This window comes from Canis aureus, chromosome 26, assembly GCF_053574225.1.
Source record: "Canis aureus isolate CA01 chromosome 26, VMU_Caureus_v.1.0, whole genome shotgun sequence".
Classification (NCBI taxonomy): Eukaryota; Metazoa; Chordata; class Mammalia; order Carnivora; family Canidae; genus Canis; species Canis aureus.
The window spans coordinates 12,388,542-12,404,841 of NC_135636.1; the positions used below are offsets into that span (position 1 = coordinate 12,388,542).

Here is a 16,300-nt window from a genome sequence, read left to right on the forward strand (position 1 = left end):
ATCCTTCAAATAGGGAGGACAAAATTTTTCTTACAAGCAGACAAAATAACAATTAGTATTAAAAATTAGTGTTTCCATCAAAACATTAGTATTTAATTATATAACAATGATATGATTACTGTTTTAATATATAAATTGCATGTAATAACTTGAACATTAATTGGAATTAATAAATAGCAATGTTATTAATATCTTAATATAGCAATAGGAACTCAAAGACCAGAGACTCTGTGGAGGTTACCCAAGGTTATCTGGAGATGAGAGACACTAGAATTTTAAGTTTGCTGCACATGCTGGCCACCCCTCAGTTTGTATCAGACCATGGAACCAGCGATGAGAATGATTGGCTCAGCAACGATCATCAACCATCTATGTTTTTAATGAGACAAATTCTGGGAACAGCCACACAGGAATCTATTTATAATGATGTTAATTTCTTATATTAAAAAAGTAAATTGGCTATTAAAGATGAGTCAGCTCAAGTTGGTGAATCAAGTACTTGACTCCTCTAAATCTCTGTTCTGTATAAAAGAGCAGGAGCCCTATTTTAAAGGGTTACATTTTCTCTGCTATGCCCATTCCATATTCTTGTTTTCCCTTCCTGGTTACACATAAACTCAAAAGCACGCAGAGACACACTGCAATCTCTTTCATTAGAAACAACTAAGGCCAGCACAGGGTCTCCCCACCTCCAAAGCATCTTGAGCTCATTTTCCATAGAATTCCACTGGATTAAATCAGAATATTTGTATCGGCTTCCCACACCCTTCTACACATAAAAAATTGCTGTACATACAGATTGCCATGTGTGCTAAACAAGGGAGGCAGTTTAAAAACCTTACGGAAGTTAATTAAGTACAGTCTAGAGCTGAATTGAGAAAAGAGTCAAAGTGCTTGGAACATCCAGCTAACATGCTCCTAGTCTCCGCAGTTCACAATTCATATGAATGTGATTTTTGGACATTATTCTCCTTTGAGGTTCTATTTTCAGCCATCAATTATAGACAATGATAATAATGAGTCCTGGAAATAGTTGCACTACATTGTGGAGGTAATTTTAAACAAATTCCCCTCACTTCTGTATATTTTGGATTACTGTCTAATGTCATTTCAGTGGTTCACTTTTAATGATTCCTAAGGGGCAGTGAGAAAGGAAGAAATTTTTATTAAATGCAAATTTTTCATCTATTTTATGTATTTTATTTATCTTATTTGGTTAGAATAAATTAGAGAAAGGGGAAGGCCAAGAAAACTCAACATCTTCCTACCCTCAGAACTAATGACCTACTAGTTGTTTCAACTCATGCGTCTACAAGAACCTGACAAAGTAAGGAATTTTTCATGTTATGGGAAGGTTATAAAATGCTGGTTTACATAAGAATCATCTAGGTAGCTTACTGAAAATGCATAACCCAGGCTCTACTCCGAGATTTGATTTAGTAGGTGTCATTTGTCCCTTTGCCCTCAGCTCGATTTCCCATCTTGCTTTGTATCTCAGGGATCCACAGACTCCTGGTTACCCTGGCCCTGGAGTTTCCTGTCACATTTTCTCAATGGGAGTCACTGACAGAGGTTGGAAATTTAAGAGGGGAGAAAGCTTGGGGTGCTTGTTCCCTCTTTTCCTTTTTCAGGGGCATCTCTAGCAGTGGCAGTGCTTTTTCTGTCATCCCAGCTTGAACAGGACAGCTCATCCCTTCAAGATCTCAGTTCCTATCTGATGAGCCTGGCCTCTAGAATGGGAACAAACACTGCCACCTGTGTTCCTTCCATCCCAGGGCTGGTAATGGATTCCTGCTGTTGCTAATATTTGGTCTCTCTCACTCTATTTGGCTGTCTCCTTTAGCCTTGAAGGCAGGATCTGGGCAGCACATCACAGCATCAACTAAGAGGGCCAGACTCTCGATTCCCCATAGGAAGCCTCCCTCTCTCATCTCTAGCTTGGCATTCCTTCAGAAGCTACACACACACACACACACACACACACACACACACACACACAGTTTTCTAGGTAAAAACTCATGGAGGATTGCTAAGAAAACTAAATCCTACCTTTGTGTATCATTTGGTCAGTGACCTCAGAATTCTCAGTATTGGAAGTTTTTTCCATTTTGAACCACTGGGTTAAAATCAAACCATGTAGCTTCGACAAAGCACACATGTGGGCAGAACTAATGTGAATTCTCAGCTCCAGCCTCAGTTTAAGTCTGGGGTTTATTAAGTCCAATAAACCCTAGAGACCCCAGGGTGACATTTAGATAACATTTTATGTGAAGACCTGCTAAACAACACAAACATATCGGCACACAAAATCAGGAATTGAGGATAGGTCACCTGGAGACGGATTTTATTTTTCGTTAGCCAGATTGCTTCCAGGATAAAGGCCAGAGCCTGGGGACTGGCTTAGCCATCCAGCACCTGGTGCTACAGAGGCCAGGGTCTAAGCAGTGACTGGGTCACATCTGCTAGGGCTGCTCATGGGGTCCTGAGACCAGGAGGGGGAAGACAGAATCCTGGGCATAGTCCAAACAAAGTCAAGGGAGAAGAGACTGATCAAGTTGTGAAAGCAGAAGCCACAGGAGGCTTCAAAGCTGAGGTGGGGGGGGGGGTGTTGGGAGGGTCTGAGATAGACAGGGGGATGGAGCAGGGGATGGGTGGAGTATAAGGCACAGTGAGTGGAGGGAGAACTGGTGCAGGTCACCCCTGGATCAGGGCAGGTCAAGCCAGGGGAGGGCTGTGTGAGCTTTAGGATCCTCCTCCAGGCCCTGCCCTAACTCTTCGTGCATTCAGCTTCCTCCAGGTAGTTCTTGCAAAAAAACATATCTCTTTGCCTAAGGCAAAGAAAATGTCCTTAGTTGTAGCTGGCAGAAGAGCAAATCCCAGAAACAGTCTAAGAGATTCAGAGCCAACCCCTCCCCGGATACAACTTTGATCAAGTTACATAAGAGAGCTCAGCCTCATAGTCTGTTTTTGCAAACGGGGTCTATGTGACCTGTGGTTATCAGGGTCCATGAGAGAACCCACAGGGGAGCTATGGGATCATTCTCATTGAAATCCAGGGAGGTGGTATTATATTTTTGAATGGTATTCATGGTTGTTGACCTCGGCTTATAATAGCATTTACTGTCTTCATATTTCAAAAATTCCCATCATGAATTCATGTTGGTCCTAAATAATAGGAATACTTCGAGCTTTTAAATCCAAACACCTGAAGACCATAGAACCCAACAAAGGTGCTTCCTTGAATGGAAAAATGTTATCTTACTACGTATGAAATATTCTAAGAAAGAAAACAACTTCCAAAGTATGTACATATGCCTAAATATTTATAACACAGCGATGATAATCACTTTAATTTATGTAGTACTTTGTGGTTTGTAAATGGTTTGATATACATGATCTCATTTGATGGCTGCTATTTTATGTCCTTTTCATGATATAACTTTTAAGTTAAGAAAACAGAGGCTCAGAGAATTCCATATCCAATAGCAAACAACTCAGGCCCTGGTTTTCTCTGATCCCAGAATTACTGCTTTCTCCCCCCCGCCCCCCGCCATAAGTCCACACATAACAGAGGGATCCTCCCAGGTCCCTGTGCAAAAGCTCCTCTTTTAGAGTCTTCATTCACATTTTGGGGTACTTCCTTTCTTTATTCTATGTCACTGAGTGCTTACCCACTCTCTTGCCAAATGGCTGGGTTCATAGGGTTTAATGCCTTACGGGTCCTCAGGGACCTATGTTATATGAATAGATATTATTGGGACAAAGACAAAATCCTGGCCATGGGGTTTTATACCTTAACACCAGGCCTGCTATTGATGAGACTTCATGGAAGAATGGAATTGCCCTGGCACAAACTGACCTGCAGAAATCTCAGAGGCTTTCACCTACTTAGCCCATGTCAACAGTCCTAAGTGAAGACTCTCTGTTGTGCATGTCTCTTCTCATTCTCAATGGATTCCCACTGATTTAAGAAGGTTTCATTTGGAAAATGGAGGCATCAGCAAGAAACACTTTCTCCTGTGGCATGATCTCTATCTATAGAGTCCACCATGGCAATAAGTGCTGTAGGCCTTAAATAGCTGTCCATCATCCTCACTCCCATGAGAATGCAAGGCCCTTAATTGCCTTGCACCTTTCATCAGTCCTTTAAAATCCACCCTACCTTCTAGTCATAAACACGTGCCTGCAGATTCTGGAACATGCTGTGTTTTTGCCTTGATTGCTGTGCCTATGCTAGTCCCTGAGTCTGGAAAGTCTTTTTCTTGTTCCTTCTTTCAAAATCTCTTCCTTTTATAGTCCTTCAAGATTCAACTTCCACTTTAACCATGCCTCTTGAGGCTGTATTAGATACCTCTGCTCTGTATGTTCACATTGTCTTTGTGTAGCTGGGTGTGTCACCCTATCACTTTGTCACCTTTCATTCACTTATCCATGCCCATTGTGCACCACTCTCAAACAAAGGAACTTGGATGTGTGACCATGGGGATCTCCTTCTCTGAATGTCTGCCACTCTGCAAATGGTTTTTGAGAGGAAGAAGAAAGAAAGAAAGAAAGAAAGAAAGAAAGAAAGAAAGAAAGAAAGAAAGAAAGAAAGAAAGAAAGAAAGAAAAAGAAGAAGAAGAAAGAAAGAAGAAAGAAAGAAAGAGAAAGAGAAAGAAGAAAGAAAGAAAGAAAGAAAAGAAAGAAAGAAAGAAAGAAAGAAAGAAAGAAAGAAAGAAAGAAAGAAAAAGTGAATGAACAGCTTTGTTGCAAGTGGAATCAAATTTAAAGAGGATCAAAGATGAGTTCTCAACAATCTGACACATTGAATAAATCTCTGCACTGCCCCCCAACAAAAGCAACCAACTGGAGTCTACTTGAGAATCTTCAAATTGCATCTTTAGCACAGCCTTTTGGTCACAGGGGTGGGGCCAAGAGATGACAATTAGCATTTAATGTAATTTATGATTGAATGATCTTCATGGATGATGTTGGGTTTGTTTCATTCTGTTCTGAAGTCCACGTTTCTCTACAAGGATTCTATGTAGTTTGTGGCTAAGGACCAGTTAAAATATGAATAGTAAGACAATACAAATACACAGTGTTTTACAGAATAATTGCTGCAATGGATTTCTTGAGGAAGGAGAAAAGGGGAATATTGCACAGTTAAAGGACACAGTAAAATTTGAGTAGAGGATGGCAGGGAACTGTTAAGCCACAGCTTTGAGAAAAATAGGCTGAATCCTAGGGATACCTTCTGCGAAAAAGTACTATCCTTTCTTTTAAATATATTTCCACTCTGACCTCATGTTCAACTTCAAGGTTGTTCTTTTATTTATAACAGTCAGATGAATATGAGCACAATTTATGCCACTCAAATATTGTCTTGGGCACCAGGCAATTTTTTTTATTGAATAATCATTAAACATAACTCAATTGCTTTCAAATAATAGGCTTCTTAAAACAATATTCTTAAAACAGCTTCTTAAAACAATATTCTTCTCTAAAAAATTACAGTATTTATAGACAGTTGAAAGATCACAGCTCATAGGAACATTTCTGCACTTAAAGTAGGTCCTGAGATTAAAGCATTCATTCATTTAACATCTAAGTGCTTATTATGGGCTAGCCACTTTTTCAATGCACACATATACAAAGTATGGCTGAACCCAGCTAATATATGACCACTAGTACTCAATATCTTAAAGTATAAGAAAGAAAATCACGAAACACATTTTAGATAGTCCTTTCAAATGTGCCCTATATACCAACAGGAATATTGTAATATAGGGCAGTAAAAACCACTGTGAAAACTTTTTTAGCTTTGTTATGTGGAATTACAAACTTATCCCAAAACCTGACCTTAATTCTGACATTTGTTCATGGCTTTAAGTTGGCAGAAATCTAATTTTCTTCTCCTCAAGAACTAATGTCAGCATTTGCTACCTTGTACCTACAAACTGAAGTAGAACTGAGTTTGGTGATTTTGAGGGCAGAGAGTAGTGTTTCTGGCACATAGGAGAGGTAAGCTCAAATCTGGCCATCTAAATTTCTTACATTTCAACATAGGTTGTAAACACTTATAACCAAGAACAAACCAAAGCAATGCAAAATTGACCCCCACTTGTCCTAACCTACTTGTTGGCCATATGTTTTTCTGTGCTTTTCCAGACTCCCCCTGGTAATGCACATAGGCCACAAGGCTACTGTTATAGCCTGCCATTGATATAATAAATAAGAGGGCAGGCACAGATGGACCACCCAGCTGAAATGCCTCTGAGAAGCCCCCAGAAGCCATACATTCAGGGCTCAGCAACACTTGATCATTCAGGCAGACGGGCTTGCTCTACCCCCCCACTGTAGAGAGACATATTTCAGAGCCATGCATATCATGTGGTTTCATGCAAAATGCTAGTTAGTATAGCCCTGGCCACCAATTATAATGAAAGGTAGCCAACACATCCACAGTTATACCGTCGAGATTTTATTATGTGCTAGTCATGTTCCTGGATGATTGATTCCATCAGTTGATTCTGGATGCCTCTCCCAAACCTCTCTTCCACCCCAACCCCACTCCTACAAGCAGAAGAGGGAAAGGCAATAAACAGTGGAGAATATCACTTATTTTTTTTTAAAGATTTTATTTATTTATCCATGACAGACACAGAGAGATGCAGAGAGAGAGGCAGAGATACAGGGAGAGGGAGAAGCAGGCTCCATGCAGGGAGCCCGATGTGATACTTGATCCCAGGTCTCCAGGATCACACCCTGGGCTGAAGGCTGCGCTAAACCGCTGAGCCACCCTGGCTGCCCTTACTTATTTTCATTTTAAAGGTATATATATATATATAAACATGGCATTTTTTTTTCTTTCATTGCAACTGACAATGCTGCCAGACAGGCCCCAAAGACCATTAAGACACCTTAAGACCACTTATTAAGGTAGTTTTTGAAGAAACTTCTTGTAATTGTTGTCTTATTTCCCATAAAGCCAAGGGTTGTGTAGAGCTTTTTGTTTCCTTATTAGGTGTGTCATAGGAAAAGGTTCAATGATCCTGTTACCTAAACAATATCCTCAATACAATTATATTTATTGAGAAGACCAAAAAATCTCTTTTTAGAAATAGAGTATCAATCACAGTTATCTTTGAAAAGTTAATCTGAAAAAAAAAAAAAAAAAAAAAAAAAAAAAAAAAAAAAAAGAAAAGTTAATCTGAAATATTGTCACTGTTTTTCTTCTTATCTTTGAGAAGTTTTGTCATAATGTCAATGATTAAAGCAGTAAGGATTACACCCACCAGGAGGATGGTAGTTCTTGAAAACTGTTTCTGAAGGAAAAAAAAAAAAAAACACAACAAAGCAACTTTCAAGGAATAGCCATCTAAAGGAAAAGTTCTACTGTTTTTACGGCAATTATCTCATCATTTATCATCATTCAGAACTTCATATTCTCATTAATGATGACAAACACAACTCACTTCACCTATTATTCTTTTAACTGCTCATTAGTACTGGAATATGTTAATGCTGTAGAGCTAAAGTTCGTATGTCAGCCACATTTTTCATTGTTACAAATGCTGGGAATTTTAGAAACACCATAACAAACACAGATAGTAGAATTAAAAACCATATCATTTCCAAGGTAAACTTCACTCCCACATTATTGTTACTTTTATTCTTTCCAATGTCCCCTGTACAGTCTATTTTTTCTTCTTCATGTTTTGCAGAATAGAATATAATTTATAGGTATTGTACTGAACAGAACTAGAAAAAAGTGGTTTAATGAAAGAATTTGTGTTCAGGCATGCCTTTGCTTGTGCTTTTTGTAGAAAATAAATCCATTGACTTTGGAATAAAATAATTTCACAGCAATAATGCTTCAAGGCAGATAAGATATCTTTCCTGTTCAAAAGCATAGAAAAGGTTTTGAGTAAGATAATGTTTACTCATAAACTGCTTAATTTGAAGAGAAAATATGTATCTTTATAGAAATGTTTATATTATGGAACCCCTAAAATGTCCAAGTTCTTGAGAGTATGGCATATATGCGTACAACTTAGTACATGCTAAGTCTTCAATAAATGTTTTGTTTTTTCACACTTCCCTACCCACCCACCACCTCCACTAGTTTATTCCTCTATAAGGGGGACAACAACAATGACATGAAATAGTGCAGTGTGAAATGAGTTACCTGAATACAATGGTTGCAGATGAATTTTCCTGCAAATGTATTGATATGTATGATTAAGAAATAAATATCTGAGTATTTCTTTGAACTGAAAATTATACAATGTGTCTGTGTATAAAACGTCTCATTAATACCCACGCTTAATGTTACTATATTTCCTCATAAGCACATATGTTTAAAGACAGACTGTGCTGCCTTATGCTGAGTCAATTATTTGTGTTGCAATTATTTGAGCAGAAGTGACTAACTGGTATTGTGGCCCTGATGGAAGAACATTTCTGTAAAGGGTGTGAGGTTGGATTTTGGCACAGGTTTTGAATTCCACAGATAAATAAAATGCATTAAAAACACTGGGTGTTATACAAAATCCCAACGTTTTATTATCCTACTTAAAGACATATATCCATATGTATCACTGCTCTACTCTGACCGTCATGTCAAAAAGTATCCATTGATAGGTAAACTGAAGAATAAAGAGAATTTCTCTCTCTCTCTCTCTCTCTCTCTCTCACATGCACACACACACACATACACGGGCATATTATTTGGCCACGACAAAGAAGGAAATCCCGCCATTTGTGACAACATGGATGGACCTCGAGGGCATTATGCTAAGTGAAATAACTCAGACTGAGAAGGACAAATATATAATCTCACTTCCATGTAGAACCTAAATACATTAAATTCACAGAAACAGAGCAGAATGGTGGTTGTCAGTGGCTGATGAGTTGGTGAAATGGAGAGATAGGGTCAAAGGGTACACATTTTCTTTTCCTTTTTTTTTTAAGATTTTATTTATTTATTCATGAGGGGCAGAGAGAGAGGCAGAGACCTAGGCAGAGGGAGAAGCAGGCTCCCTATGGGGAGCCTGATGTGGGACTTGATCCTGGGACCCCAGGATCATGACCTGAGCCAAAGACAGACACTGAACCACTGAGCCACCCAGATGCCCCAAGGGTACAAATTTTCAGTTCTAAGATGAATAAATTCCATAGATCTAAGGCACAGCATGGTGACTGCAGTTGACAATATTGTGTCATAGACTTGAACACTGCCATGAGAACGGAGCTTCCATGTTCCCACTCTAACAACACAACAGTAATTATGCAAGGTAAAGGATGCGTTAACTAACCTCACTGTGGTAAATATTTTGCAATATATATGTGTATCAAATCATCACAGTTAAACAATGTTCTATGTTAATTATATTTCAAAGAATAGGTTAAAAAAGAGGACATTTTAACATGTACAAAATAGAAAGTGTAGAGTCTTAGAACAGACGAGCCATCTTAGAAAATGGGAGCTGACAGCCTCACCCAGGTGGATATATACCATCATTACAAACATCTATGGCTAAGAACAAGCCACCCCAAAACTTAGTGCCTTAAAACAACTGTGTGGATTGACTGGGCTCAGCTGGGCAGGGGGTGGTGGTGATAGATATAGGTAAGTCAGCTGGCAGGTGGCTGGGAGCTCAGCTGTCGCTATTGACCATGGCCTACATCTGCCTTTCCATGTGATTTGAGCTTTTCATAATTTAGTGACAATGTTCTGGGAAGGAGTGTCCTAAGAGCAAGTGTTCCAAAAAGGAGGCAGAGGCTTCTAGTCCTTCTAAAGACTAGGCTTAAACTGGCACAGACATCACAGAGTCCTCCTACAATTAAGAGAAAGAGTGGGGGTGATTTAGATGAATTTGTGGACATCTTTAATCTCCCCAAACTATCATTCTTATGTTTTTCTCACTATGTTGTGGCTTGGTAAGAATGTTGTCCAAGACTGGTACCTGTCTGTGGGTCACTGTAAGGAAATAACAGGTGAACTAATTCACTTCAAAAGTCACTTCTAACTTATAAATTTATTCTTCTCTTAAAATAAGTAGAAATGCAAAGTTACCTACTTCTACATACCTATTTGGCTTCAACTATTCAGAAAGAACATTCTTTTAAGAGCACATTCCTTCACTTACTCAACAGACATTTACTGTCTATTCCAGGCACAGTTGGGTGGTAGATATAGTGACTCAAGTCCACACAGAAGCCCTGACTGAGAAGACCTTGTGTAAGGAGCTAATTCTTTTCTTTGAAGGTAAGTTGCCATGGGCAGTTTCTCTTGACAAGTGTGGGAAAGCTAAAATTCTCATTAGCCCCATACTTTTCCACAGAATTATTTTCAGAATTATTTACTTCCTCATGCCATGCTACACTGGCACCAAGCTCTTTTAACAGAAGGAGACCTGACATCACTATGCCATGAATAGGCTGTAGGGAGCTTTCTCAGATTCGGCATGGAAAGGTGAAGGAAGAATACTTTCTTTTTATGCCTCCTAAATGTATAATTTCTACTCAAACTTGGATTTCCTCTCCCATCCTAGGAAGTAACATATTGCCCCACAGATCTCTGTAACAGTCTATATATTTTTCCATAAAACTTATTCAGGCAAGTTAAAATAGCAATATCTTAAAATAGCATCATTCATCACTGATGTCTCACAAATGTATTACAGTTGAGAAAACACACACTAATATATATCTATGGATTCAATGAAATTACCAAAATTAAATCAATCCTTCTCTGTCCCCTGCTTGATAATTGTATATTGTGCAATTGATCAGGAAGCTCTGCAGTCAATTCAAGACCATCACTGACAACCGAGCTCATCAGTGAGACCACCACAGCCACCAATTGTTCAGCAATTAATTGGATCTCTCTGGTCGATCCAATTATGCCATTAAGAAATAACCAGACCAGCCATTTTACAATCTGGTTACTCCAGTTGTCTTGCTGACTGAATTGGATTGGGCTGCCCAGTGACCCCGTCAATGGCTTCACATTTGGCCTGCAAATGATCAAGACAGTCAGTCATCCATGACCAGTGTAATTTCACTAATAAAGTGGAGCTGTCTCCTCATATGCTGCAGGAGCACTAACAGGATTGTTTTCACCATAAGCCATGGCCCCATCTGACACAAGGACATTTTCTGACAATTACACAACCATATGCACATTTGATCAGCCACCCATAGCATGGAGTAACTCTACCACCTCAGTATGGAAGCTGCAGTGTTATGGAAGATGCAAATCTGATTAAGTAAATTGCAGTTGCAAATCAGACATGTTGATAAATAGTTGGGAAACTTTTATGAACATCGTGATCACTGCTTTTTAATGTAAATTTCTTCCCCCCTCCCCGGTGCTTTCAAAAGAAATAAATGACCATTTTCTTCCTTGGCTGACATATTTGATCAAAGAATGAAATGAAAACATTGTAGAAGTAGTGCTTTTAAAAGCAATCTAGTAATTCTCGGACTATAAAACCTAAATTACAACCCCAGATTTTCCTGGCAGATGTGTCTGTTGAATGAAGCTCTTCTTTATTCAGCAGATATGGGTCTTACTTTGCAAATATGATTGCTTCACATAGGCATCTACATGCACACATGCACACACACACACCATGAAGAGCTCACCTGCTGTTATCCTACTTTCCTCTCCCACTTTAGTCAGCTCTATTTGCAGAGTGCAGATTTTAAAGCAGCCATTAGAGATATTTTATAGTTCACTTTTGCTTTGTCATTAGCAATACTCTTTCAAATATTTATCCATGTTGTTTCTAAATAAAGCACCCAAGCAAACATTTACGAGGCATTTGCGAATATATTTAGAAGAAAAGCTATTTTCTGTGGGCCATAAGACATTCTTACTGCGATAGATTTTAACTCAGCAGTTTATTTGAAGGTGTGATAGTGGAAACAAACATGCTGGCTGGTTCATGACCTGTAGGAACATCAGTGGAGTCCTACTTAATGAGCGTAACAGCACACAGAGAAATTAGTATAATTCAGCATGTAAGTTGTCACCAGAGCAGACATTCTTCCTCTCCCTCCTTCATCTGCTCTGGCTCCGTGTTTTTTCCTACTTTACAGTCTTTCCTAATCTCTGCAATCTCCTTCTTTCTTCCCCTCACAAAAGGCCAGACAGAGTGATCCAAGGAATACTGATGGTCAGTTTCAAATATGTATATGGAAAACATGCCTGCTCTATCTAACTGTATAAATACAAGATGAAGATCGATTTAGCAAAACTACATGTATTTCAATAATATTATCAGTTCAATAATGTTATTTAATTTATTGTCTTATAGGCAAATGTGAGAAGTTATATTTTCTACTTTTTAGATCAACTAAAAGACAACAATAAATTGTATAGTAACTTTCAGTTTCATTCCTGTACATTATACATTTTTAAAATATGTGCAATTTAAGTTACAGCTTTAATCATGGTATGTTTAACCATAAGTTTACCATAAATTATTCACGAAAGAAATACAGGATAATCCAATTGTTTAAACCGAAGTTTAGACTGTATCACACATCATTTGGCTTAGAGAACCTTATTATAGTTTGTATTAATACAGTATTAGCCAAACACACTCACCTAATGTTAAATTTATTGTAAAGTATGTGCATGCCTTAAAGACACAGGGACAGACCTTGAGATTGAAGCTGGGTTATTTTTCCTGGCGAGATCTTGATTTAATTTGTATCATCTTGACCAATTGACTTGACCTATCTATCCTCACTTTTCGGATCCTTAAAGTGCATTCTGGTGGTTTTGATAATTAATGAGCCTACTCATTTTTTCAATGCTTCTTGGCTAAAAATGAAAAAGCAGTCATGCAATACTTATTTGGCAGAATATCAACGTGCTTCCTGTGTTACCCTGTGCCTTAAACCAAGTGCTATGTGTTGTGCAGTTTCACTCCTGACTCACATTGAAAGATGTAGTGCTATAAAATAATGAAAATTTTACACTATTAAAATTGTAAAAATGTGTACAATTTTTTAAAATGAGAAAACCACAAATCAGCATTTTCAAATAGGTGATCTGGATTTCATTTAATATGAATGCATCATTGCGGTGTCAGGGTTAAAAATCCATTATTAGCCCCTAATACATTCTCTTATCTTTAAAACAAATTTTTACATCTTAATCATTCAATAAGTATTAAATAGAAATACTCATTACAACCAAGAAATTTGTAAGATGTCATGAAGGATGTGGTACTAATAGAATAAAGGAGGATAACTGACAGATATGTAGGAACTACTATATAAATAATAGAGTAAATGAATAAATATTTTAAAATAATTTACACAAATGATAAAAGATATACAATTTGATAATATGAAGATCGGTCAATAATACTTTAAGGGAATGCATACATGTGGTAACCATGAAAGGTGAAGAATTGGATTTCATTAAAATCAAGAACTTGTGTTCATTAAAAGACATCAATAAGAGAATAAAAAGGCAAGCTACAGAGAAGATATTTGCAACAAGACAAAGATTTATGACTAGAATATATAAGGAACTCCCTCAAATTAATAAGAAAAAGATAGATAATCCAACATTTAAAAAAAGAGAGAGACTAATACGCATATGAAGAGATACTCAGTGAGATGCAAATTAAAATCACAATGAGATACTCCTTCATCAAAATGACTAAACATAATAATCACTTTAAAAATCAGATATTACCAGTTGGGCATGATACTGAGCCAACTGAACTCGCAAACTCTGTGAAAGTGTTAATTGGTGCAGCCACTTTGGAAAAGGTTTTAGGCAATTTACACTAAAACTAAAAATATATATTCCCTAGGACCCAGCAGTTCCATTACTGATATACACCCAACGGAAATAACAAATATTATATGCAAAAAGGACATGTACAATAATATTCTGAGACATATTATTTTTAACAGCTTAACTGGAAACAACTCAAATGTACATCAAAAGGAAAATGGGTAAAAAAGTCCCAAATTCATGCTGTATATATAAGATGGAATACTCTTCAACAATGAAAAGGTAGCAACTACTGATACATGCTGCAACGTGGAAAAATCTGGGGCTGGGTGGGGGGTGGGAAGAAAAACAAAAACAAAATCCCCCAAACCTAAAGAAAACAACATGCTCAGCACAACAAGCCAGACACAAAAAAACAAGTACTGTATAATTCCATTTATATCAGTAAGCAAAACAAATCCTGGGATAGAAATTGAAGAATGGGACAAAAGCATGGATATACGGGACGGGCGGGGGGGGTGCGTAATACTTATTATCTGCATGTGAATGGTAAGTACAGGATATATTTATTTCACAAAAATATGTTAAACTGTACACTAAAAATGCATGCAATTTATACAATGCCTGCCATAATTCATTTATAATTCATTTACAAATAGTAAATATATATATAATTCACTTACAAAAATTAAAAATAAATATATTAAATATAAATATATAGTAAATGAATTTGTATATATCAGGCATATATAAATTTATATATCAGGCAAGGCATGGCATAATATAAATACTTCTAAGAAAGTGGGAGGCTTGGTGTTGGGCCCCAACTCCATAACAATCACTATTGTATCTCAAATTCCTCATCCAGCAAATTCATGAGTTGAACCAGTTATTTTCCAAGGAAGTCTCTCATTCTAAATGTCAGTGATTCTATAAGCAGACACCTTTGTTGTTTTGGCTTGTGTATGGTTGACATTACAATGTAATCTACATTTACTTCTATAATGTACTTCATATGGCCTAAAATTAGTCTTTTTGAAGGAAGCTTCTTGTTCACATAGTTATATCCAATGTTCAGATCAGATAGCAGACTGACAACACTTGCTGTGAGGCAGCTTCTAATTTGGGAAACAGGCAATCATGAAGCCTTCTTTACCGACCTTGCTTCAGATGAAGCAAAGTGAAAGCCAGTATATGCTTTTAAGGTTATATTTTGCTAATTAATAGTAAGCACAAAATGTATTCTCTATAAATACCAGACCTTTCCATTTAATTTTACCACTTTCACTGAAGTTTTAATATAAATGTATATAATCAGTTTATATATAAATAAATATTTATATATTAACACACAGATTAAACAAATTATATATTGGAATAGATGTTAACATACATTTATGAATATATAACTGCCTTTGCTTTTTCATTGTTGGATTTTTAGATGAATTCTGAAGAACAAGTTAGCAATGGCAAGAGCATTTCTTGCCAAGTGCAAGATGCTTGAGAGTTGGCTTATTTGATGGCTAGCTTCTCAGATAGGGGTTCCATTGTGTAATGTGAGCAGTTGGATCCCACACTCAGGCAATTTGGGGCTCTGAAGTCTAAATGGAGGGATTGTTTTTTTCTGTTTTTTTCTGTGTTGGTAATAATATGCATATGAATTACCAAATATACATTGATGATTCAGATGACTTCTTAAAGAGAAATAGAGACAACGTTAAGAAAGGATGCATGATAAAAAAAAAAAATCAAAGAAGTAATTCTGACTAGGAGGTTTTACGAGCAGACTTTGGAGGGGAGGTGGTTAAAAGATGGCAGTGAACACATTTAAGAAAATACATGTCAAAGCTGATTTTTTAAAGGCCTTATCTCTGGTGCTAATAGGCCAATGAGAACAGGTAAAATTTAATATAAATCATTCAACTGGATTTTAGTTGGAAGCACATCCCATCTTCTTAAAACATCCCAAATAATGTACTGGAAACTCTAAAGTGGGTGATGGGGTGGTTAGTGAAGGTACTTTAGCCTTTGCCGAGAAGCACAGGTCTACCTTCTCAACGATATTGGAATATGGTGTGTATAACACAGTATTATACTTGAAGCCCAGAGAACTGGATTTTGAATGCTTGTTCCTCTAATTACTAGTTGTGTGACCTTTAATATCATGTGTCCAGCAAATATTTGCTGAACAGACAAATAGTGCCAGCTGCTGCAGATATACAACTGAAAAGAGCCACAGTTCCTGACTTCCCAGTGGGAGAAACAAACCATTTAATAGTTGCTTTTATCAGAGCATGGTCAGGGCTGCGGCAGAGTCTATTTGCACAGAGCATCTGCTATCAGAGCGTATTAGTGAGATACCAAAGCCAGTCTTAGGAAGCCAGGAAAAGCCACCAGAGAATGGGACAAAACGTACAATCTGAGTCATCAAGGAGGAGCAGGGTTTCACCAAGGAAAGGATTTGGGGGTGGTGGGGTGGAGACCACCACCTGAAAATCCTCAAGGAAAAAGAAAGCATACACAGATCTTTGGGGAAAGACAAGTAGTTCA

General features: G+C 37.5%; 2 protein-coding genes across 38 annotated transcripts in view; one reads left to right on the top strand and one right to left on the bottom strand.

Moving 5' to 3' along the window:
- Window positions 1-16,300, bottom strand: part of MACROD2 (mono-ADP ribosylhydrolase 2) — a 1,919,734-nt gene that overhangs the window by 204,043 nt on the left and 1,699,391 nt on the right. The gene's annotated exons all lie outside the window — the stretch shown is intronic.
- Window positions 1-16,300, top strand: part of LOC144297911 (uncharacterized) — a 147,887-nt gene that overhangs the window by 31,661 nt on the left and 99,926 nt on the right. For 20 of the 34 annotated variants that reach the window (XR_013364821.1, XR_013364826.1, XR_013364823.1 and 17 more), the window contains one exon: window positions 10,161-10,252. Coding sequence is in view for 9 of the 34 variants with exons in the window: in XM_077872179.1 (XP_077728305.1) it covers window positions 10,161-10,252 (92 nt within the window). In the remaining 25 variants the exon portion in view is untranslated. Of the gene's footprint in view, window positions 1-1,220; window positions 1,328-10,160; window positions 10,253-10,779; window positions 11,470-12,136; window positions 12,310-16,300 lie in introns of those variants that run through there. The other 14 variants (XR_013364815.1, XR_013364814.1, XR_013364820.1 and 11 more) reach the window with 9 other exon arrangements.